We start from the raw sequence: 25,015 nt of genomic DNA on the forward strand, positions 1-25,015 counted from the left end.
CCCGGAGGCAGGGAGGCCACTCTTCTCCCTCACCGGCCCAACGCTCCCTGCAAGTGGCAACTGCCTTTGAGCTCACACCGGCACCCGCGGTCCGGGCTGTGCCCGCGTCTAGCTGGTGAGTCCCTTTTGTTGTTTGATGGCCAACGCAGATGTCAGCTTTCAGGATGGCACAGTGAGCAGTCAAAAGCTGGGCCCTGCCACTTTCTAGGCGTGTGACTGTGACTTCGACCAGTTTCTCTGCACCTCAGTTACCCATCTGGAAACTGGGGATGAAAACAGTGGCTGCCTCAAAGGTGGTTGCGAGGCTGAAGTTGCAGCGCACTTAGCCCGGCTCGTGGTAAGGGATGGCGGTGGCTGGTGTTATCGATGCTTATTGCATTTGCTCCTGCACCAGGGGCGTCCTGGGGTGAAGAGGCTTCAGCGGCTGCTGAGGCTGGTGGTTTGTGGCTGGAGGTTTCCAGCACGTTGCTCTCTGTGTGGAGTGGAGGAGCGTGGGGCTGGGAGGCAGGAGCCCTGGGCTCTACTCTCTCTTTGTTCTTCACCCCCGGATGGGAAGCCCCCAGCCTGCTTTAGGAGATGCTCAGGTAGGACGAGGCAATGACAATGATCTGGGCTGGGTCCTGGACCAGTGTTCTCTCGGTGTAAAGTCACAGACCGAGAGAGGGAGGTGCTCCCAAGAGCCCACATGGACGGATGCTTTGGGCAGAGAGGGGTGCGGGACAGCCACACCCCAGGGTGCCTCACCTGAACTGAGGAGAGAGGAGAGCCTTCTCCCAGGTGGTGGGCAGTGTCCTTTCTGGCTCTGGAGTTGAGAAAGAACCAGAGGTCAAACCCGATCTTTGCGGGCAGGGTCGTTTTTTCAGGACCATTCTTTAGTCCAGATTGATAAGTCTGTGAATCTTGTATAAATCAGAACCACCATCTCCATGAAACAACCAATACTCATTTGCCTAAATCATGGTAGGAAATTCCCCCGATCACTGTAGAACATTCTGTGATGACAGGTGCATCATGGGCTCAGGTGCAGGGCACACCCGAGACATGGCGGTGACAGACTATCCTGTCCCTGTTACCCCTCCCAGCCCAGAGCAAATGGCCTCTCAGTCCCTGTCCCACCTGGTGCCCTGGGAGAAGCTTGGTTTCCAGTAGAGAATCAGGTGCAGAGTGTGCAGTGTAGATTCAGGGTTTGTTGACTGACTAAATGACAGTACCACGTGGTCTGTTTCCTGTTTACTGGCTTTGGTAAGAGCGGGACTGGTGTGAGGAAGAGGCAAAGCTGCTAACAAAGAACATTGCTGAAAGGTTCCTGGAGCTTCTTGCTGAAAGATGTACTCTTGTTGTGCCGTTAAGAGCTGCTGGTCCGAGATTAGTTTATTCTCAGTTTTGTGGTCAGCCACATCCGAAGGGAGACCACAGATATTCCTGGGAGAGGCAGGTGTGGGACATGGCCTGGGTCTTATTCATGTTTCCTTTTGGGGGTTTGAGCTTCCTGGGATGCGTGTTGGAGCAGGAGGGTGCTTCGGGTTGTGCCTGTTCCCAGGGGTGGGAGTGGCTAGTCTGAGTGGCTCCCAGGCCCTTGTTGGTCTGGGCTGAGTTTCACAGCTGAGAAAGAGCCGCAGAGCTCCAGGACGGTGGCGGAGTATTGGAGATGCCCTGGAGCCAGGCCGCCTGGGATCAGATCCAAATTTCACCTCTTACTGTGTGACCCTGGGCAAGGAACATAACTGCTGTGTGCCTCAGTTTCCTCACCTGTGAAATATTTACTTCTTAGGGACGTTGTGAGAATTAAGCAAGTGAATGTATGTGAAGTGCTTAGAACAGTGTCTGCTTTGTGCATGGCACATGCTCAAACATGTCAATTATTTTTATTCTCATTAGCTTCTGGTGCCTTTTATTTATTTATTTTTTTTTGAGACAGAGTCTCGCTTTGTTGCCCGGGCTAGAGTGAGTGCCGTGGCGTCAGCCTAGCTCACAGCAACCTCAAACTCCTGGACTTAAGCGATCCTACTGCCTCAGCCTCCCGAGTAGCTGGGACTACAGGCATGCGCCACCATGCCCGGCTAATTTTTTGTATATATATATTTTAGTTGTCCATATAATTTCTTTCTATTTTTAGTAGAGACAGGGGTCTCACTCTTGCTCAGGCTGGTCTCGAACTCCTGACCTTGAGCGATCCACCCGCCTCGGCCTCCCAGAGTGCTAGGATTACAGGCGTGAGCCACCGCGCCCGGCCCTTTTTTTTTTTTTTTTGGTGCCTTTTATTTTTATTTTTTAATTTAATTTTATTTTTGAGACAGAGTCTCGCTCTGTCGCCCTGGCTAGAGTGCAGTGGCGTCATCATAGCTCACTGCAACCTCAAACTCCTGGGCTCAAGTGATTCTCCAGCCTCCTGAGTAGCTGGGACTACAGGCATGCGCCAACAGCCTACCTGATTTTTCTATTTTTTTGTAGACAGTATCTCGCTCTTGCTCAGGCTGGTCTCAAACTCCTGAGCTCAAGTGATCCTCCCACCTCAGCCTCCCAGAGTGCTAGGATTACAGTCTTGAGCCACCGCGCCCAGGCATCCGGTGCTTTTAAATGCTGACAGGTTCCCCAAACCGTAAACAGTCCTTGACAGGAAGTTATCTTCTGAAAGCACAGACTGGCGCCCAGTCCCTGTGCTTCTGAAGCAACCCATGGCTTCCTGCTGTCCACATAATAATGTCCACTTTCTGTTCCTGGGAATTCAAGGCCGGCAGCTGTCTGGTTCTGACCCTGTGGCCTTTTCTCCAGACCCACCGACTTCCTTTTCATCAGCTGCTTGGGGGATCCCTGCCCTCTCCCCCCAGCCCCAGCCCAGCTCTGTCCCCTTCCGGGCCCAGCTCATCTGTCACCTCCCCCATGAAGCCCTCTTTCAGTCCCTGTATCCAGGCCTGCACCTGGTTTCTGTCTCAGATGGGGTCTGATCCTCTCCGTGGTCCCAGCACGGGGACGGGCACCCAGGAAGACTCAGTAGACGGGTGTTGAGTGAGGGGGTGAGCACATGGGTGAGTGGCTGGAAGTGGGGCTTCCTGTGGCTGGGAACACTTCCTGCTGCGGGGTGTCCCCCTGACGGGTGAATCAGAGAAAGACGCAGGCCCTACTGAGAGCAGGTTGACAGGCGGGAAGGGACATGGGCCTGTCGTCAGCTGTCTGTCCTGTTGGCAGGATGTGGAGTGATGAGGCTGCTTCATTTTTTTTTCTCATGGATCTGGCGTAGCTGATTTATTGCCATGGCCTGGCCATGTGCGCTGGATTTTCCCGGCCTGAATTTTCACTCAAAAATGCAGGACTTGAGAAGCCTCCCACTCCTTCGGTGGCTATTTTCTGGAAACCAGCCACTGCTGGAACATTCATCTCCCTAATTTCCCACGGAAACAGGACTTAGAAGGGTCTGTATCTGATCATGACCCCCACGGTGCCCAGCGCAGCTTTTTCTTAGAGAGATGGATGGGGCAGGACTTCTGCCTGGGAGGAGGTCCCAGGGTGTGGAGAAGACACAGCAGTGACAGACAGGGATTGCTAGGCCCTATCGTGGACCGCCAAGAGGGCCATGAGGGGTGGATGGTCAGTGAGCTGGGCCACTCTGGAGGGGGACGGGAGCTTGACCAGTGCGGGGATTAGGGGGCTTCATGGAGGAGGCAGTGTCACTGCTGGATCTCGAGGCGGGTAGCATCTGAGAGGTGGATCTGGGCAAGGGCAGAAGCAGAAAAAAGCACCCCAGGTGGTGGCACTGTAGGATAAAGGCCACAATATGGAATGGGCGGGACAGCCCTGGGCACCAGGGATGGGGCAGGCCCACCCAGGTGGAGGGGGCGTAGGAAATATGGCTCGGAAGGGAGCAGAAAGCAGTTCCAGCACTCATGTACAGCGACACGTGCTGCTCCGGCTACCAGCCCGCCTCTAGGGGTTTAGGCTTAAGAAGGTCCAACAGCCCCAAATCACTTAAAGCCTAAAAGTTCAGGGCCAGGATGCTCGAAATATACAAATTTCACAAAAATGATAAAAAGTGCAAGAAAAAAAGGCCACAACCCTGTGCAAATGGAATGGCTGCCAAGTTGCAGAGCAAAGGCAGGCCGTGCGCATGGCTGATGGCAGGCGGACACAGGGCAGAGGGGGACCCTGCAGGGCAGAGTGTGGGTGTGTTGGTCTCAGCTGGTCACTGTGTTCAGGGGACATAGACTGCCTGGCTGTCCGGGGCTGAGCCATCCTCATCATGAGTTACTTCCCGAATGCAGCCAGCGCCGGCCACCCCCATTGTTCCCCTTGTTCTGATCTTGGGAGGGAGGCAGAGCAGTGGTTATCATCCTCACTCTGCACATGAGGCAACTGAGGCCCAGAGAAGGGGAGGGACCAGTCTAACCCGTGTCCCCCAGAGTCTGCTGATGTCGGCGATCACGGGAACAGCCCAAGCACTGCTAGGCCCGCCGGTCCCCTGGGCCTCTGGGTGGGAGGTGCAATCCTGAAAGCGTCAGTTCTGGGGGGTGGGAGCAGCAGCCAGTTGGCCCTTGGGGTGCCCTGCTTCACCTCGCTCTTAGCAAGGAGGGCAGGTGGCGGCCAAGGGTGTAGTCCTGAAGTTGGGATCAAACCGGTCTTGGTGGCTGCCCACAGGCTGTATATTGGGCCACAGAGGTTCCGGCAAGGATGAAGAAATGGGGTAGCTCAGACCTGGGGAAGTCTGAGGACCCACCCCAACAAGACTCCTGCCCAGACCCCCTGGTTGGAGACCCTGACTCCAAGCCATCTCCAGCCAAGCTCCACTTCTCCATGGCCAAGCGGCGCACCCGGCTCTTTGGGAAGGGCGACTCGGAGGAGAAGTCCTCCATGGATGGCTCTTATGAGGAAGGCGAGCTGGCCTCCTGCCCGACCATCACGGTCAGCCCGGTTGTCATCGTCCAGAGGCATGGGGATGGCCCCACCTGTGCCAGGTGAGTCTGCATTTGGAGCCCCCTCCCTGCAGGTGCCACATGGTGGTTGGCTTCTGGCTAAAGTCATAGAGCCAGGGAGCTGGGGGGTCTTCAAGGTGGTCTGGTCCAGCGTCTGCACTCAGATGACCTCACAGGACACACAGTCACTGAGGCTGGTGTATACGCTGACCCCAGCTGCCAGCTGACCTCTCGGTGTCCAAGGCCTGGAATGCTCACCAGCCCCAAACACTTGGACTTTAAGTGCAAAAGCTCAAGGCCAGGAGGCTTTTGGACAGTGAGTATGAAATAGCAGGGCAGGGAGGGCCCACAGGCTGGCTGTCTTGGGGAGCTGCAGGACCCCTTTTCCCTTAGCAGGGGCCAAACCCTTGCCTCCAGCCCCCGCCGGGCTATGACCTCCTGAGCCCCAGCTCCCCAGCAGGCAGAGAAGCGAGGGCTCTGGGTGTAGGAGGTAGTGGTGTTGGTGGAGACTTTCTAGATGGTGTTTACAGACAAGGTGGGGACAGAATGGGGACACATGTGCCCCACTGTTCCCTGTCATGTTGGCTTCCCGGAAAGTCACCTCAATTGAGGGGTGGCTTTTGTATAAGGTTTTTTCCCCTTTTGATCTGCCTTGGGGTTTGGCTGTGTTTCCGTGATAAGCTCTGAAGGCCGCAGGGCTGAGCAGAGACCAGGGCACGAGAAGAGGGTATTTTGTGGCCTGCAGGCAGCTGTCCCAGGACTCTGTCACTGCCAGCGCTGAGAAGACCCTCAAGCTCTATGACCGCAGGAGGATCTTTGAAGCCGTGGCTCAGAATAACTGCCAGGAGCTGGAGAGCCTGCTCCTCTTCCTGCAGAAGAGCAAGAAGCAGCTCACCGACAGCGAGTTCAAAGGTGTCCCTGGGAGCGCTGGGTTCCTGGGAGGGCCCTGGCCCCAGCCCTGCTCTGACCCTCCCCTTGTCTTTCAGACCCCGAGACAGGGAAGACCTGTCTGCTGAAAGCCATGCTCAACCTGCACGAGGGGCAGAACGACACCATCCCCCTACTGCTGGAGATCGCCCGGCAGACGGACAGCCTGAAGGAGTTTGTCAACGCCAGCTACACGGACAGCTACTACAAGGGTGAGAGGGCAGCAGGGTCAGGCGTGGCTCAGCTGCCTGGAACCAGGAGGGCGTGGTCCTGCCTGGGGCCTCCTTACTGCTCTGAGTTCCCTACTCCCTGTCCCAGCCATAGTGTTGGTGGCTCCCGGTCCTGGGGGTCCCTGCCTCCCCATCTGCTCGTTTGGTTTCTCCTGGTTCTGATGGTCCCTGCCTTCCTCATTTGCTGTCTCCTCCTTCGGCCTGTGAGGTCCCTGCATCCCCTTTGCGAGCTTGGTGGTCCCTCCCCTGGAAGTCACAGCCTCTGGCCTCTCTGCTGCTGTTCTTTGCAAAATTTCTTGGTTATTTTGACTCCTCTGTCTTCCAATCTGTTATCTCCCGTTCCCAGGGTCTCTATTCCTGCCTCAGGACCTCCCAGGGTCCCCTTGGCAGATCCTGGCCTGGCCCCTTGCAGTGGGGGTCAGCCAGGCGCTTTCTGCCCAGTTCCCCCTGTAGCAGCTGCTGCCCACCCAGGCCCTCCCCCAGTACCTGTCTGGCCGACCCCGCAGGACTGTGACCACACAGCCAGCGCCATGTGTCCTCTGTAGGCCAGACAGCACTGCACATTGCCATCGAGAGGCGAAACATGGCACTGGTGACCCTCCTGGTGGAGAATGGAGCAGACGTCCAGGCTGCGGCCAATGGAGATTTCTTTAAGAACACCAAAGGGCGGCCTGGCTTCTACTTCGGTAGGGAGACCATGTGGCAGACACTTGGCTTTTTGAGAATGGGGCAGAGGCAGAGGGAGCTGGAGGCCTGGTGGTTCAGGGGTTGCCCCTATCCCACTCCCGAGACCCACCCCAGCCCCTGTGTTGGCTGCAGGTGAGCTGCCCCTGTCCCTGGCCGCATGCACCAACCAGCTGGCCATCGTGAAGTTCCTGCTGCAGAACTCCTGGCAGCCAGCTGACATCAGCGCCAGGGACTCGGGGGGCAACACGGTGCTGCATGCACTGGTGGAGGTGGCCGACAACACGGTTGACAACACCAAGTTTGTGACAACCATGTACAACGAGATTCTGATCCTGGGGGCCAAACTCCACCCTACGCTGAAGCTGGAGGAGCTCACCAACAAGAAGGGGATGATTCCGCTGGCCCTGGCCGCCGGCAGCGGGAAGATCGGGGTAGGAGGGGGCTTCGGCCCAGGCTGGGAGCGCCACTTGAGATGGTGCTGCGGGAGAGGACTGCCCGCCTCACTGCGGGTGCCTGGCATCGCCGCCACAGTGCATGCGGGACTCCGATTCTGTCACACCAGCTTGTAGGTCTGTTAGACCAAGTCAGGGAAATCAGGAGCAGCTGGGCAGAGTGCAGGACTTCTGATTTCTAACCCTGGGCATTGGCAACAAGAGATGGGGTGGGGGTGGGCTGCTAGGGCCTGGGGTGGCAGGGGCTCAGGCCTAGGGTGAAACAGAAAAAGAAGCTGCTGGTGTTTGCCCATGGCAGGCGGGAATTTTGGGTGACAGGGAGGTCCTAAGGGGAGAGGGTGGGGTAGGGCAGGCCCAAGTGAAATCAGGGGCCACAGAAGGTTGATGGTGGGTGTGGGGCTGCTGGGAATTGGAGGCGAGTGGGCGTCTCAGGCCCAGGGGATTTTGGAAGCCTGTCCCTGCCCAGATGAGCCCCTTAGGATGAAGAGCCTGGCTTTATGACGTTGGTTTCATTCCTTGAATTTTCTGTTCATGTCCTTCTGGCTTGAGGTTTTCTAGAACGGACACCACTGTCCTTTGCCGTGAGATGGTAGAGCTAGGGGCCCTGGTGTGACGGGGCGGCGGCCCCATGTGGCTGCAGGTGGAGTCTGAGGCAGTGGTGGGTTGATGCGGTTGGAGGTCAGGAGCGGGTAGGGGCTTACCTGGGGCGGGGCTGGGAAGCAGCGTTATTCTCCAAGCAGAGCTGGTGACTGACATAGGGGTGCTCCTTGTGGCTGGGCCCCAGGCTGGCCTCTAACAGGCTCCTGTTCCCCGGTGGCAGGTCTTGGCCTACATTCTCCAGAGGGAGATCCAGGAGCCTGAGTGCAGGCACCTGTCCAGGAAGTTCACCGAGTGGGCCTACGGGCCTGTGCACTCCTCGCTCTACGACCTGTCCTGCATCGACACCTGTGAGAAGAACTCGGTGCTGGAGGTGATCGCCTACAGCAGTAGTGAGACCCCTGTGAGTGGCAGGGCTGGGACATAGCTGGAGGGGACTTCAGGGCCACCACACTCCAGCCCCAGCCCCTGGCCTGTCTCCCTCTGTCCTCCCATCAGTGCAAATGTACTGCCCGGCCCATGCCCTGCAGTCTCCTCTTCCCTTTCATTCCCACTGAATGTCTTCCCTAAGCATACCGACAGTACATGATTATGGCCCCATAAAGATAGAAACATCTCAGAGATACATAGACAAAAGGGACCCTCCTTTAATATCATTTAAAAATATGTCATTTCATTTTGTTTACATAAACGGGATCATGCCATACAGAATGTAGAACAACCTGGTTTTTCACTTAATGGCATGTCTTGCAGATAGTTTTATATCAGTACATAGAGGTCTGCCCCATTAAAAAAAATTGCCACATACTATTCCATTGTAGGGATAGGCAGTAAGTGTCCACAGGGCAACATTTGGGTTATTCCCAGTTTTTGCTGCTACAATACTGCAGGCCACTTGGTGTGGGTTTGGGAGTTTTTCAAGGAAAGCTACCTGGAATTGGAATTGCTAAATCAAAAAGTATGTTCACTTCATATTTGAACGCTACTGAATGGACGCACGTGCCTACCCAGTGGGTATGTCTTTGCCTGAATGTTAGCAATCTTTTTTTAAAACTAGTTTAAATCAATGAAGCCAAAAATGCTATCTCATTAATGTCTTAATTCTCGTTTTCTTGATCACTGTGAGGCTGAGCATTTATTCGTGTTTCTTGATCTTTCGTATTTCTTTGGTAGATTTCCTATTCGTTGTCCTGTGCAGCTTCTCCTGGGGGAGACCACGTGTCTCATCGTGTTTGGTTGTAGACACTGTCATTACAGAGTGGATCGATCCTTCCTCTATGGCATGTGTTGCCATATTCTTTTCTCCCACCGTTTAACTTCATTTATGGCATCATTTGCTTTTCATTTTGATAGGGTCAAATGGGTGAGCCTTTGTCTTCTGTAGCGTCTGTGACTTCTGTCTTGCTTGGGAGGACCTTTTCCACTTCTACATCACACACATATCCTTCTGTATTTTTTTTTTCAGCTCCCTAATAGGTATTTTATGTTTGTCGCTTTAATTATCTAGAATTTGTTTTTGTGTGGGTGTGAGTTAGGCATCTTACCAAATCATTTTAGTTCCAAATGAAGGTCTTAATGTCACTTATAGAACAGCCCATACTGCCACCACTGCTTTGAAAGGCCACCTTACCTGCCCCTTCTTTCCAAGGCAATGCTCTGGGCCTCTAAGGCAGACTTTGGGCTGGAGTCTGTGCCATCGGTGATGAGGGGCTGCGTGATGTCTCATAGGTCAGGGGCACATTTACAGGAAGCGTCCAGGGGAGGAGAGGCCTGGTCTGTTCTGCCCTGTCAACCCCACCGGGGCCAAATCTGGGCCTCTGACTCAGAGTCCCGGGTGCAAAGGTTCCAGGAGAAGTAGCCCAGACAGGAAACGGCCTCAAAAAGAACGTTGGTGTTTGGCCTGGAGAGGACAGGCTCTGGGGCCACCGCTGCCGTCTCTATGTCTCTGAAGGCTCTCGGGGGCCAGGAGTGTAGACTTGTCCTGGAGCTCCTTGGGCAGAGCTGGGACGATGGTGGGAAGCAGAGAGGCCCAGCCTTACTGTAAAGAATAGACGTTCCCTGCGGTTTGTGGGTCTCCAGACGCTGGGAGAGAGGTGTTCAAGATGACACTGAATGGGGACCTCGTGGAGGGAGCTCACGCTCGAGCTGGGGGTTGGGCTCAATGGCCTGAGAGAAGCCAGGCTCATCAGGATTTTGGCTCATCCATCCCAGGGACACTTGAACTTTAACGAAGTCCCCGGCTATGAGACTTTTGCCCCAAAGCATATTTGTAATGATGGAACCCAGGCCCTGGGTTCACCCACCGCAGTGGTTCCCTGTGTGCCTCACGTGTCGGTAATCGCCACCCCTGCTCCCTGCCCGACCCAGCGCTGGAAGCCAGGAAGCCAGAGGCTCTTCCCTGCCTGCCTTCAGCCCCTCTGGGGCGGCCTCACGCCGGGTAGAGCTGGCTTCTTCCCCTGGCTGCGGGAGTGAGGAGGAGGCGGGCTCTCAGGAGGGAGTTACTGGGGATAGTGGGCACAGCGTGTGGGGCAATACTGTGGGCCCTTCAGTGAGCACTCGGGGCTTGTCCAGTTTCACCCCAGTCACTGGGCCCAAAGGGACACTTAAGCCAAGAGGGTGGTCACTCAGTGATTCGGTGCAGAGCTGGTTCAGACCTTCTCCGTGGGCCGAGGCATGGTCAGGCCGGGACTGTCCTGGTGACGAGGGGGCGAGCAGCGCCACAGGCTGGTGTGGGCGTGCGAGGCGGTTCCTGTTGGGGGGAGCGAGCCTCACTTCTCTTTGCTCCCTCTAGAATCGCCACGACATGCTCTTGGTGGAGCCGCTGAACCGACTCCTGCAGGACAAGTGGGACAGATTTGTCAAGCGCATCTTCTACTTCAACTTCTTCGCCTACTCCTTGTATATGATCATCTTCACCGTGGTCGCCTACTACAGGCCTGTGGATGGCTTGGTGCGGCCAGAGGCTCAGGCCTCGATCGGGGGGTGGGGTGTGGATGTTCCCATAAGCCCCACTGGATCCCAGGCCCAGGCTCTGCCCTGAACTTTTCCCAGCTCGCTGGAGCTACAGAAAGATCACCTGGAAAGCCTGCTGTCCCTGTGCTCAGCTTCCCTCTCAGGCTGTCTTGGTGACAGTCCTCAGCCCCTTTCCTTTGGCCTTGAGGTCTGGGGAGGCTGATCGTGTGTCACTAAGGTCCCTGGTGGCAGAGGGGAATACTCGGTTAGAAAGCATACAGGAATTAGGGCACAGGAAGCAGCTTGCCCCTGGCTGGGGTGTCCGCAGGGACATGGGATGGTATAGGCCCCGAGCCCGCCGCCATCTTGCTGGCCTGTCCTCTTTATTCACTCGCTCGCTCATCACGCATTCTCTGGACTTATACTTCCGAGCACTCCTTCTGTGCCAGACCCTGGGCCATCCATAAAATCAGCCTAAGACCAGAGTTTTTCCTCTGCCAGGAGCCATGGACGCCATGGAATTCCTGAACTGAGTCCTTCCTGTTCCAGACCCAGGGCACTTAACTTGCCGCCTTGATTTCCAGGGCATTTTTATTGTAAATTTGGCTTTAAAAACTCCACTTCATGGTTAGGTGAAACCTGATTTCTATCCACCTATTAAGACCATAGAATGATTTCATTTTAACAGAAAAAAGAAATGTGCTAATAAGACAAGCCCATGAACTAGTGCTTAGGAAACAGTGCTCGTAAGCTGAAAGGAAGCCCACTTCAAAAATGGTGGCTGACACTCAAGGACAAAGCCTGCATATGTGTGTGGGATCATCTCTTGTTCCATTGTCCATGGGGGTCCCTGACACTCCTGGGATAGCAGGTGCTCCTGTGGGCCGTGGGGGCAGCAGGACTCCTATGGCAGTGGAACTGTAAGGGCGCCTCCACCTCCACCTATCCCATCACCGTGCTCCCAGCCAAGGGGAGCTCTGGGCCTGCAGGGACATTGCCTGGGAGCAGCACAGCACTGTGAGGACACTCCGCTCGGCACCTGGAGGCTGCCACTTCGAGGAATTAGGTCCCACAGAGGGGCCTCTTTGCAAGTGTCCCTATAGTAATGCATTGTCTTTGCGTGTCTCTCCCTGATGGAGGCTGTGCCTTCTGGGCAGGGACTGGGTGCTAATCACAGGGCTTGGTACCCGGTAAATGTTTGTTGAATGAATGAATTAGTAAGTAAGACCCACTTCTCTGCCTCTCACAGCCTCCGTTTCAGATGAAAAACACTGTTGAAGACTATTTCCGAGCCACGGGAGAAATCCTGTCTGTGGCAGGGGGAGTCTACTTTTTTTTCCGAGGGGTAAGCATTCCTTCCCACTCTGTGAGTCTCCCTTATCACCAAAACAAAAAGCTAAGAGAAGCACTCATTGCTCACTCACTTTTTTTATTCATCAGGCACTTAGAAATCTTAGATGATGTATTATAGGTATGGCTTTTGCAAGAAAGATGATGTAAAATCCCAAACAGTGGCCCCGCATTCAAGGACAAACCTATCCCCACATTAGAAAAATAGCCCAGGATTGTGCATATATGACTTTTGAGTTAAAATAAAATGACAATTCATTTTATTTTGGGCATTCACAGCTGGTGTGTGGTCGGCCCAGTGCATGCCCACAGGCCCAGGGTAGTCAAGCTTGCAAATAGACAGGCAGGGTTCTTCCCGGTGAGCATGTTATATATAATTATAGAGGTAGAGTGGAAGCCTCTTAAGGGATCATGACTGGTAGTTGTTCAATTAATCAAAATAGTCTGTTAAAGCCCAGAACAATGAAGGAAATCTACATGTATACCAGAATCATTTTATTTTAACTGAAAACTCATACCTGCATGATCCTTGGCCCATTTTCTAATGTAGGAGCAGTCTTGTCATTGTGGGACCTCTGTTTGGAATTTTACGTCACCTCTCTTGCAAAAACCATGCCTGTGGCCGGGCGCGGTGGCTCACGCCTGTAATCCTAGCACTCTGGGAGGCCGAGGTGGGCGGATCGTTTGAGCTCAGGAGTTCGAGACCAGCCTGAGCAAGAGCGAGACCCCCACCTCTACTAAAAATAGAAAGAAATTATATGGACAGCTAAAAATATATATAGAAAAAATTAGCCGGGCATGGTGGTGCATGCCTGTAGTCCCAGCTACTCGGGAGGCTGAGACAGGAGGATCGCTTGAGCTCAGGAGTTTGAGGTTGCTGTGAGCTAGGCTGACGCCACGGCACTCACTCTAGCCTGGGCAACAGAGTGAGACTCTGTCTCAAAAAAAAAAAAAACCATACCTGTAATGTGTCATCTATAATTTCTAGTTTCGGCTTCTTTAAGGAGGAACCAGAACTTAGATGTGTACAAAGAGACCTGAATGCAGAATTTGAGATAATTGTGATTATTTAAACCCCCAATCTTTTGGGTTTAAGCTATACCCAGTTTTTTTTTTTTTTTTTTTGACTCACCTTTATGGAGTCTTTCCAAGTTACTGGACTTTGTCTTCATAGAAACAGCTGTCTTTCCTTTCACTCTCATAATTTACATTATAATAAAGTACAAAGCCATAAAAGCCGCCTGGCAGAGGCAGGACTGACCCGTGGGAGGGAGCAGAGGCCTGTGGGTGTCCTAGTGAGGACCTCGCAGCCGCAATGGTTCATCTGGTGAATGAGTTCAGTAGAGGCTGATTAAGAGAATTTTTACTTTAATGCTTACTTAAAATTAAGAAAAAAAAGCACCAATTCAAAAGAAGGAAAAAATCGCTCAATCCCATCATTCATTCATAGCAATTGATAACATTTGGGTGATTTTCTTTCCTGTCTTTATTTTTAGGTATAGTTGTAAATCCACTCCGTATTTTAAAAAAATCTCCACTGACCTAACATCACCCTATTGGCCTGATCCGGGCTGTTTCACTCTTTCCATAATCTCTGCTTTGGCGCATGCCACTGCCCCACAGTGACCCCGTTTAGAAAGCGTTCGGGTGCTCACCATTTGGCCACATCTAACATTTCCTGGGATCTGACTCGGTCTGTTTACCTGCAGATTCAGTATTTCCTGCAGAGGCGGCCATCCATGAAGGCCTTGTTCGTGGACAGCTACAGCGAGATGTTTTTGTAAGTGACACTTTGACCCTTGTACCTCTTTTGGCCCAGTCCTGAGGAGAGAGCAATCAGTTCTTACTCATTCTCTCACTTGTGCTGAGCCTGGCACATAGTAGGACCTCAGTGAACATGGTGAAGGAATGATGGAAGGCATTCGGTAAGTATTTGTTGGATGAATGAGCGCTGAGGGTCTGCACTGTGCCAGATATGCCCCGGGTGCTGGGGATTGACAAATTGTGCCCTGGGCTCACATGACTGAGAGCCTGAGTTAGATGTACCCTTGCCCACCTTTCATCCATCTGCCATTTACGGGGTTGGCACAGGGATACTGAGATGAAATAGACACGGCTCCGGCCTTCAAGGAATTTCCAATCTTTACAGCAGGGTTCCTCAAGCTTGGTACTACTGACATTTTAGACTGGATAATTCTTAGTTGTGGTGGTGGAGGGGCTGCCCTGTGCATTGTAGAATATTTAGCAGCATCCCTGGCCTCTACTACTAGAAACCTGTAGTTCTCCCCATCGCTTAGTCTTGACAATCAAAAATGTCTCCAGATGTTGCCAAAGGCCCCCCACTTGGGGAGGGGATGTGGGAATCACTCCTGGTTGAGAACCACTGCTTTAGAAGGAAACAGATGAGCAAAAACAGTTATAAAACAGTGTGAATGTCACAGGGAACCCCCTTCCTTCAGAAAATGAGCTGGAATCTTATTATGTGGTTATGGAATAATTTTTTGTTTTAATCAGCATTCAGTATTTACATTCTTATGCCTCTGTGAATATTCACAGCTGAGCTTCACAATATTCTATAATATTTCTTTTCTTTTCTTTTGTTTCTTCTGAAGTTAATAATTACCTTGTTTTTCACTTGTTTAGTTTTCTTTGTGGCCGTTGCTAATTCTTCCCACATCTCCCCAAATCTCTCAGTATAATTTCCCTCAAGATCAATCACATATATTGCATTATCAGATCTTCCCCCACCCCTTTTTTTTCTTGAGGGATTTCGTCCTGGAGCTCTGTCTTCTCTTTCTAACTGGGCTGGTTGTTCTCCAGGCCTGCTGCTTAGCTGTTGTCCTGGGACTTCTCTTTGCTGCCAGCCTTGGAATTCTTATTGCTTTCCCCCCAGGTTGGAGTTCCTGTCTCTTTCTCATATCTTCTTCTTTCTTGGTTTTCCCCCTTGTTTTATTTGAGCACATCCTTCAGTATTTTCATCTGGTGAAAAAAGAGGGTATAATGGTAGAGGGTGGAGTGATGACAGCTTTCAGTGTGCCTGAATCTTGAGTCACATTGCTCCTGTATACAGGCATCATTCCTTCACTAACATCTTGGAGATCCCTTTCACTTTTCTCGTGAGCTGGATCTCTTATTTTCTGAACCCAATGCTTTCTTCTTTCCTGGTTTACTTCTTTGTTTTGGAGGAGGGCATCTTGAACCAAAGAGAGAAGATACATAGTGGGGAAGAGGGGAGTAAAGTTTCATTTAAATCTTGTGTGTCTGAGAATATCTCTGCTGTATCATCACATTCAGTTGATAGTTTGGTTGGGTATAAAATTCTTTAGAAAACTCAAAGATATTTCTCCATTGTTTCTTTGCTTCCAGTATTATAGATGAAACCACTCGGATTCTGGATCCTCTTTTAAGATCTGTTTTGGTTTTTCTCTTTGTATCTTATTTATGCCCCTAGTGTTCTGAAACTTAATGATGCATTTTTATATGGGTTTGTTTTTATCCAATCTTCTGAACATTTAGTACGCTCTTTCAATCTGAAAATTTATGTCCTTTAGTTTTGGGATATTTTCTTGAATTATTTCTTGATCCCTCTTCTAGAAACCCTATGATTTGTGTATTGAACCTCCTGAACTAGCCCTGAACTAGTTTTCTTATATTTTCTCACTTGTGTTCTATCTCTTTATATTTGTCTCTACATTTTGGGAGCTTCAAATCAACTTTAATTTCTAAACTTTCTATTGAGTTTATCATTTTGATATCATATTTTTAATTTCTAAATGCTTTAAAAAATTCTCTTCATTCTTTATTTATAGTACTCTTTTCTTGTTTCATGGATACAATATCTTCTTTTGTCTCTCTGAGACCAGTAAGATAGCTTTTAAGAAGTTTTTCTTTTTTTTGCATAGTTTTTCTGTTCTACAAGTTGTTGTTTCCCATTTGTTTGTTTTTTCTCTTTTGTGTTAGAGCTCTCCCCTCAGAATATCTGGGAATCCTTGGCATCTACTTATGATTAGAGTGGAGGACTGAGAAGTGGGGCTGGATGGATCTCATCAATTTTTTGCTTCACTATAGGCTGATCTAGATAAACCATTTATTGGATAATTCCTGAAGTCAGTCTATTAGGGTCTTTCTTCTTGGGGTTATCAGATTTCACAGAGAGCATTTTGTCAATCTTCTACTTGGAGGGAAGACATTCGGTTGCCAGCTTTTTGAGAGATGAGTTAGGAAAGAGGGCTTTCTGTAATCTGGATTGTATACAATCACACAATCTCCCTGTTTTTAGGCAAAATACCAATACTTTCAATGGTTCTGGATGAACCTGGGTCCAAAGACTCTCTGTTTTATCTACTTAAGAGACAAAAGCTCTGTTCTTCCTTATTTTAGGCCCTCCTTTGCATCCCCTCTGGGGGTCCTTTTGAAGCTCCTTGATTCCAAGAGTCAATTCTCAGCTTTCCCCCATGCTGGCTTCAGATTTGGCTTTCTTGGGTCTGCTAAGTCACTTTCCGTTGTTCATTGCTTTCCAACTCCCCAAATTCATATGGGGGGGGACCCCAGTTGTTGCCAGAGACAATCTTTTGCCTATTTCAACTGGCATCAGTTCTCATTTTGGCCAGGGGTTCCACAAATGCTGAGCAATGTTTTTTCATTGCAGCAGAACTAGAAAACAGACTCTAATTGAGCCAGTTTATTGATACCAGCTTTCAACTAACTCTCAGCAGCACAGTGTTGGCTTTTTGCTGGGTTCTTTCACACAAATGGGAGGCAAGGTGGTCAGTATGGTCTACTGTGGAAATGCAGCCGGGGGCCTTTCTGGAGGAGGCCACAGTGAACGAGTGGCCATTGAGCAGACCCTGTCATAGGATCATTCAGCTGTCCTTCCCCCATTCAGGGCTCCTACTTGGCTACCCTCCACTGGACTAAGGGGCTGAGGGCCATTTTCCCTGGCTCTGCTCTTTCTGAGGGTATGACTAGCAGACACTCCCCATGGTTTTTCAGGAGAGCATGGCCTGCCCTCCTCACTGGCCTAGGGCTCCTAGGTTATCTGATGTCCAGTGAGGCTCTTATTCCTGGGGACTAGGCAGGAAGTTTGTTGGGGCTCAAGCAGTGTTTCTTAGCCTTTTATAATTATTGCCTTTTTAGATATGTTTTTCTAATCCCTCCTCTTGAAATTTTAATGCCATAAGTACACTGTATGTCTTTTTATATTTAAATCTTTGATTTATACATAAAGAGAATAAGATTTTGCACCTACCCTGAGCCAATTTTTGCTCCTTGGGTGTGAAATTGCTCCCCCAAGAAGCCCCTGCAACCTGGGCAAAAGGAGGCAGGACAGCCCGGCCCTAGCTACTACCTCTGAGGAGAGGCCCAATCAGCCTCCCTGGTGCCTGGAAACAGCTTCCTGTCACTCCACCCTCAGCTTTATACAGTCACTGTTCATGCTGGCGACTGTGGTGCTGTACTTCAGCCACCGCAAGGAGTATGTGGCTTCCATGGTCTTCTCCCTGGCCTTGGGCTGGACCAACATGCTCTACTACACCCGTGGCTTCCAGCAGATGGGCATCTACGCTGTCATGATTGAGAAGGTGGGTGCCCTGTGCCTCAGTGGGAGCCCCTCAGAGCCCTGCTTGCCTCAGGGGTGTGTGAGACTGTCCCACAAGCTCTGTCCCTGCTCTCTGCATTGTCAGGGGAGGTGCCGGCTTAGCTCCCAGGCCATTCCCCAAGACCCAGGAGATCTATCCTTGATCTAGGCGTAGGGGGTCCCCTGACACTGATCCTTCTGCATACCAGGTCCCCCTTTCCTGGCCAGAACAAAGGCTGTGGGGGGAGGTGTGGATGACTCCCTCATGACACCTGAGCTGAAAACCACCAACCCAAACTCTCCTGCATGTTCCCCTGATCAACCCCCAGGCCGATGCAGTCCTGGCCCTTCCCCCGGCTCCTCCCTGGGCCTGGCCTTGGCTCTGATATACCTGCTCTCTCCTGCAGATGATCCTGAGAGACCTGTGTCGTTTCATGTTTGTCTATGTCATTTTCTTGTTCGGGTTTTCCACAGGTAACGGGCTTGGGCAGGGCTAGTGGGAGGGCAGGGCTCCTGCTTGCCTCGACTTCCTGAGGACTCTGCCAGGGGCTGGGTGAGGAGGAGCCAGGTGGGGTAGGCAGGTGTGTGTCTGCAGGTGACATGCACCTGCAGAGTGGATGGACAAAGGACACACCAACGTGACTCTGAGAACTTGGAAATGTGATCCATAAAATGTTTTAAGTAACTTTTCAGGTGGGAAGTGCTGCTTGTCTGAAGTATAGCTGCATTTTGGTTCGGGTTTTAAAATATTTATTTCTACATTATTTCTGGCTTACAGGAAAGTTGTAAGAATAGCACGAATAACTTCTCTATACTCTTTACCCAGATTTTCCAAATTTTACCACGTTTTTATCACTTTCTCTCCTCCTATACACACATGCACACACACGCGCAAACACACATGTACCCTTCACTTTAAAAAGACTGAGAGTAAGTTGCAAACATGAAACACTAAATACTTCTCAGTGTATTTCCTAAAAGAAAGAACATTCTCTTACATAAACACAATACAATGATCAAAATCACAAAAGTAACATTGATACACACTCTTAGCTGATCTGTAGCCCTTCCCCGAATTCCACCAATTGTCCTAATAATAATGTCTTTTACAGAACATCCTGGAGCATGCATTACATCCTGTTGTCACGCCCCTCTAGTCTCCTTTAATCTAGAGCAGTTCCTCAGTCTTTCCTTGTCTTTTGTGACCTTAGCATTTTTAATGAGCAAAGGCCAGTTGTTTTGTGCAATGTTTCTCCATTTGGGTATGCCTGATGTATCCTTACGATTATATTTGGATATGCATTTTTGGCCAGAATATCAAGGAAATAATGTGTGTCTTCTTCAGTGCAGTTTATCGGGAGTCACAAGAGGTTGGTTTGTCTCATTTCTGGTGATGTTAACTTTGATTACTTGGTTTTGGTGGATCTGCCAGATTTTTCCATTGCAAAGTTGCTATCTTTCCTTTTGTAATTGATAAGTCATTTGTGAGGGGATGGTTTGAGACTACGTGAATACCCTGTTTCTCATTCAGACTTTTGCCCGATAGTTAGAGCATCCATTGATAAGTCCTGCTGAATCACTTAATCCTATGATGGTGGCCAAATGCTGATTTTGTGACTCCATAATTCCTTCCACATTATTGGCTGACATTCTATTATGAGGAAGAGGTTTCCATCTCCCATATCTATTTATGTATTTGTATCAGAATGGCCTCATGGATTCTTTGTTTTTCCCCATGGATTTTCACTTTGTTAAATGGGTTATAATCCTTACTATCATCGTTTATTTTGATACTCAAGTTGTCTGAGATTTAGTCATTGGAAGCCCCTTCAAGCTGGCTCCTGTGCTCTTTAGACACATCCACAACATTTTTGAGGACACGGCTCTGCTTTGATCCTCATCCGAGTCCTGCAGTTACATGGTTCATGTGGTGCACCCTCCCCTGCCCCCACCCTGCAGTTTGTTTTGGAATCTCTATCTTGGAGGGGTGGGCAGCTGTGACTAGGAGGGACCTGGTAGGTGTGGGCTCTGGCACCTGGATCCGAAGATCCTGCATATCAGTAGGGACTTGGCTAAGGGGGTTAGTGGATACTGATACTACCATGGTGCACAACTTCTACAGAAGATCTCAGGCTCCAGACTATACCTCCCCCAAAAGAGTGCAGAATGTCGGAATAGGCCATTCTGCTTTGAGCTATTCAGAATCCATGGTTCTGGAATGGACTTCTAAGGGACACAGGCAGACAGTGTGACTTACAAAGTGGGTATGGAGCCAGAGCTGACATGTAAGATTAAGCATGTTGTGCACTGCACAAAGATGGCTGTATTCATATTGTACATATAGATTTGTATATTTATTTTAACATTTTTTTCTAGCAGATAATGATAAAGTTCTTACAACAAACCAGTGTATTATGACAACTTTTTGACAGTTTTCAAGAAGGGGTGCTTTAAAAAATTCCCACAAAAGCACCACTTGACTGAGCATCATGCCTGCTGCAGACCCATCCTGGGGTAGTGGGGATGTATGTCAGGGCACCTGGGGTTTTGGCTTTCATCCAGCTGCACTCCTCCCACCCTGTGCCCCCTAGCGGTGGTGACACTGATTGAGGACGGGAAGAACAACTCCGTGTCGACTGAGTCCACATCGCATAAGTTGCGGGGGCATGGCTGCAGGCCATCGGACAGCTCCTACAACAGCCTGTACTCCACGTGTCTGGAGCTGTTCAAGTTCACCATCGGCATGGGTGATCTGGAGTTCACTGAGAACTACGACTTCAAGGCTGTCTTCATCATCCTGCTACTGGCCTACGTGATCCTCACCTACATCCTCCTGCTCAACATGCTCATCGCCCTCATGGGCGAGACCGTCAACAAGATCGCACAGGAAAGCAAGAACATCTGGAAGTTGCAGGTGGGTCGGTTGGTGGGGTGAGCAGCCAGGAGGGTGTCGGCTGCTCTGTCTGCTGCTCTACACAACTGGGCACGTGAGCCCCTGTAGGATTTGAGGAGGGGGCAGAAAGCCAAGCCATGCCCAGATGTCAATCAAGCGGTAGCATCTCCCTCAGTGGACTCCCTTCCAGCAGGTTCCCCTGCCACCAGCACCTGCTCAGTGTCAGATTAGCTCAGCTGGCATTCAGAGACACTGCGTTTGCCTGTGGGCTGGGTGGTCCCCCGGGGAAGGACATGGGGGGCTACCATCTCCAGAGTAGGCTCCAGAGACCAGACTCGGGGGAGCAGGTAATATGGGGCAGGGCCCTGACAGCTGCCTTTCTGTGCCATGTAGGTCATCTCTACCTCCTCAGCTAACATTGATAAAAATATTCTCATTAAGTAGCACGTACTCTATGATAGGTACTGTTTGATGTGTCTTACCTGATCTCACTTAATCCTTGCAACAATCCAGTGAAGTAGATTCTATTACTATCCCATTTTTGGATAAAGACACTGAGGCCTAGAGGGTTTAGGTGTCTGTATTCAAGGCCGCATGGCTAGTAAGCAGCAGAGCCAGGATCCGGCCCAGGCGGTCTCCCTCTAAGGCCCTGCTTTTCACCACTGCCCTATGTTGCCCCTTGTAAGCTCCTCAGGGAAGGGGCTGGGACACTCCATGTCCCCCCTCAGGCTGCCCTGCCCAGACCCAGCAGGCACCAGCCGTGCCTGGGCAGGTCTGAGGCTGGACACGCTGCGCTCCTTTCATGGAGCGTGTCCCCACCAGGCCACGGAAACAAACCTGGGGCAGAGGGCACTGGAGGTCCAGCTCGGAGGTGTCTGGGGCTGGGAGAGACCCTGGCGGGGCTGGTCCTGGCAGCCAGCACCAGCAGCCAGGGCAGCCCCTGCAGGAGCCCTCGGCCTCTGCCTGTCCTGTCTTCCCGTAGAGAGCCATCACCATCCTGGACACGGAGAAGAGCTTCCTGAAGTGCATGCGGAAGGCCTTCCGCTCAGGCAAGCTGCTGCAGGTGGGGTACACACCCGACGGCAAGGACGACTACAGGTGGTGCTTCAGGTAACGCCCAAGCAGGAATCAAAGCTTGGAGAGCTCCGGGGCTCAGCTGCGGGCACCAGGGACCCAGCTTACACCTTGGCTGGTGGGACACAACATAAGATATTGGAAAATTTGAGGTGTCCAGAAAGGGTCACCTAGTGAGTGGGGTCAGAACCAGGAACAGAATATTTAAAGTCTCGGCCTCAATATGTGGTCAGAGAGCACATCTTCAGGGCTGGTGTCCAAAACGCAAGGCCCTGTCTGCCCTCCCCTGCCAGCTGGGCCTCCATCCTGCTCTATGGGCGTCTCAGGATTGGCCCGTGGGACTGAGCCCTTGGCCTGGGACGCGGGGCATGGCTCCCAGCCTGCCAGCTCCCTGCTCCTTGTCCCTTTACCCTGCAGAGTGGATGAGGTGAACTGGACCACCTGGAACACCAATGTGGGGATCATCAACGAAGACCCGGGCAACTGCGAGGGCGTCAAGCGCACCCTGAGCTTCTCCCTGCGGCCAGGTAGAGGTGAGGCGTGAGGGGCGGGTGCTGTGGCACGAAAGCTGGTGGCCTGAGGTTGGGCAGGTGGAGCCTTGTGGATTCCCTCCCACTCCTGCAGGCTTCCTCGTGCCTCTATCCCCCCGCCCCTACCCCAGGGCTCCGTAACAGCCCCTGGTGGCAGCCACATGCACACACTCGGGTTGGGCACTCGCGTGTACCTTGCATGTTCCGGCATGGCTGACTGCTCAGCAAGCCCGTGCAAGCCACTGTGCCAGCAGCTGGCGCAGGCTCCTGTCCTCAGTGCCCCAGGGGAGGCAGCTCAGCCCACACCCAGCCACCTGGGGTGGCCAGCTCACGCGGGCTGCCCTGCCTCCCCGGCCTGTCCCTCACACCCCATGAGTGCACATCACATCATGGCTCTGGGAGGCTGCATGGACGCGAACAGGCACATGTGAACACTGACCTGTCACAGACATGTCCAGGCAAGGCGGAGAGGAGGGCAGGGGGAGGGGAAAACGACCACCAGAAAGAAAGTCATTTAACAGTTATTGGTAAACATTTAACAATAAACATTGAATTAAAGGTCTAGAGAACATGTATTTAAAATGAAGTAAACATAGTTTATGCTGAACAAATTTTGAATTATAATGACAACCGTACACTAATTCTTTGTTTTTAGTTTTTAAAAAAATTGTGGTAAAATATATATCACATGAAATTTCTCATTTTAACCATTTTTAAGTATACAAGTCAATGGCATTAAGTACACTGACATTGTTGTGCCCCCATCACCACTATTTCCAGAACTTTCTCATCATCCTAAACTGACACTTGGTACCCACTAAGCAGTAAGTCTCCATTCCCTCTTCCCCTCAGCCCCTGGTAACTTCTATTCTGTTTTCTGTCTCTATGAATTTGTCTATTCTAGGTACCTCATATTGGTGGAATTGTGTAATATTTGTCCTTTTGTGTCTGACTGAATAATATTCCATGGCATGGATACAGCACATTTTGTTTATCCATTCCTCTTGCTTTCTTACTCAACTTTGTAACAGTAGAAACTCCAGTAATGAATAGTCAGATAATTCAGATGACAAGGACCTCTCCTCTCCCCACCAACCATAGTGTGTGATTGGAAGGGGGGCAGGGGGACGTGTGAGAGAAAGGCCAGGGGAGAAAAGGGTGAGTAGAAGAGGGAGTGGGAGGATACGAAGGGCTCTGGGCATCCGAACTGTGGGAAGTGGGCACTAGTTGTCCTGTACTGACTTTGAAAGCCCTTGAACCAGGGCGAGGCCACATAGTCCCTGAGGCTGGGTGTCCCCACCACCCGGCCAGCCAGTAGACAGTATCCCAGCTGGCCTGTGTCCCCACAGAGCCCTCCTGCTACTCTGCCCGGGTTCCCAGAGGGATGGTCCTTCAGCGGTTGGTGCTTGGTGTCAGACAGGCCAGTGTCCGCCTGCAGGGCTGGGGAAACACCAGGCCCTGCAGAATTCGGCTAGAGTAGTCACGACGGGACACCAGCCTCTGGCATTGTGGTGCCTTTGAGATGTGGCCAGTGGTGGACACCAGCAGAGGGGCTGAGGCTGGGAGGTGTGCGTTTAGGCTGGTTTTCCAGAGAGACCTGACCCAAGGGGGCCCAGCAGAGGGCTTGGCTGGCCAGGGCTGTGGCAAATGGAAGGAGGGCACACACAGTCTTCCCGCTTGGCTGCCACTCGTCTGAGGTGTCCAGGGGCTGGAGGTGACTCTGGGGAAGACAACTGGGTCTTCCTCAGGAGCTTCCTGGGATTTCAGACCACACTTGAGGTCCCCATTCGAGGCCTAGTGTCCCTTTGCTTCCCTTGGCATTGTTCCCAATCTGCTCTGCCCTGGTGGGGCCTGGACCCCAAATCCGGATTCTTTGGCTGTTGTTCATCACCCTGACCTGAATCGGTGTGGAGCCACTCGTGGGGCAGGCCCAGCATTGCTCTGTGGAGACTTCCTCTCCCTCCCGCTCGGGCAGGGAGGAAATGGAGGCCGAGAGAGGCAAGCGATGGACTTTCTTGAGGTCACGACCAAGTCAGGGTGGGGTGGAGGAAGAGAATTTAAGGGGCCAATAGGGTGGATGAGGCTCCTTGAACAGCCGAGGGAAGAGGACATCGCAGTGATCCGGGTACCTCAGGAAGCACTCGCAGGCTGGGGCCTCCTTTTATCTGGAGACTTGTGAGGCCAACAAGTAAATGTTTGTTTGCTGCCTCCAAGGTAGTAATGATATTTTACCCTTCAGCTTCAGGGAGAAACTGGAAGAACTTTGCCTTGGTTCCCCTTTTAAGAGACGCAAGTGCCCGAGACAGACACTCTGCTCAGCCTGAGGACGTGCATCTGAGGCAGTTTGCGGGGTCCCTTAAGCCAGAGGATGCCGAGGTCTTCAAGAATCCCGCTGCTTCCGGGGAGAAGTGAGGACGGCACACAGGGCGGTTTGGACACTGGGCCCTCGGGGACCCGGCTACCACAGGGGACTGTTGGGGGACACCAGTGCTCTGTCAGCCGCCTGGCCCGCTCCATGCCTGCCCAGAACTTTCTTGCCTGAAACTACGCCGGACAAGCTGTGGGAAGCATTGTCGGATGCATGGGAAGAGATGCTCTTGCAACCCTCCCTGTCCCCAAGTGACTCTCCTAACAGGAAGTGACCTGGCTTTCGAGTTTCTACTTGCTTTATCACAGTGTGAATGGTGTATCTCTACTGGGACACACAGGTTAGGCCCTTGTTCTTTTTGATTTTATATGCCTGGGAGCAAAAGTAAATGAAGGCCAGGAAAACACCCTGGAGAACAAAAAACTCCCTGTGATGTAAAATGCCGAAGCCCTTCCTCCCCGCATTGCGCTCACTGT

The 25,015-nt window shown here is 51.6% G+C and overlaps 1 protein-coding gene across 1 annotated transcript; it reads left to right on the forward strand.

Moving 5' to 3' along the window:
• Nucleotides 1-25,015, forward strand: TRPV1 (transient receptor potential cation channel subfamily V member 1). Its single transcript, XM_069483461.1, has 16 exons — nucleotides 1-115; nucleotides 4,630-4,946; nucleotides 5,650-5,816; nucleotides 5,891-6,043; nucleotides 6,607-6,747; nucleotides 6,881-7,179; nucleotides 8,021-8,200; nucleotides 10,589-10,747; nucleotides 11,999-12,094; nucleotides 13,809-13,879; nucleotides 17,513-17,678; nucleotides 18,082-18,148; nucleotides 20,266-20,588; nucleotides 21,550-21,677; nucleotides 22,059-22,174; nucleotides 24,411-25,015. The coding sequence occupies exons 2-16, from the start codon at nucleotides 4,663-4,665 to the stop codon at nucleotides 24,581-24,583; spliced, it is 2,523 nt and encodes an 840-aa protein (XP_069339562.1). The 5' UTR covers nucleotides 1-115; nucleotides 4,630-4,662; the 3' UTR covers nucleotides 24,584-25,015.

The sequence above is a fragment of the Eulemur rufifrons genome, chromosome 9 (genome assembly GCF_041146395.1).
Source record: "Eulemur rufifrons isolate Redbay chromosome 9, OSU_ERuf_1, whole genome shotgun sequence".
NCBI classification, from domain to species: domain Eukaryota; kingdom Metazoa; phylum Chordata; class Mammalia; order Primates; family Lemuridae; genus Eulemur; species Eulemur rufifrons.

Coding starts and splice junctions, on each gene's coding strand:
- TRPV1 (XM_069483461.1), top strand. CDS start 4,663: ATGAAGAAATGGGGTAGCTCAGACCTGGGGAAGTCTGAGGACCCACCC. Junction 4,947..5,649: donor GATGGCCCCACCTGTGCCAG/GTGAGTCTGCAT, acceptor TGTGGCCTGCAG/GCAGCTGTCCCAGGACTCTG. Junction 21,678..22,058: donor GACTACAGGTGGTGCTTCAG/GTAACGCCCAAG, acceptor TTTACCCTGCAG/AGTGGATGAGGTGAACTGGA.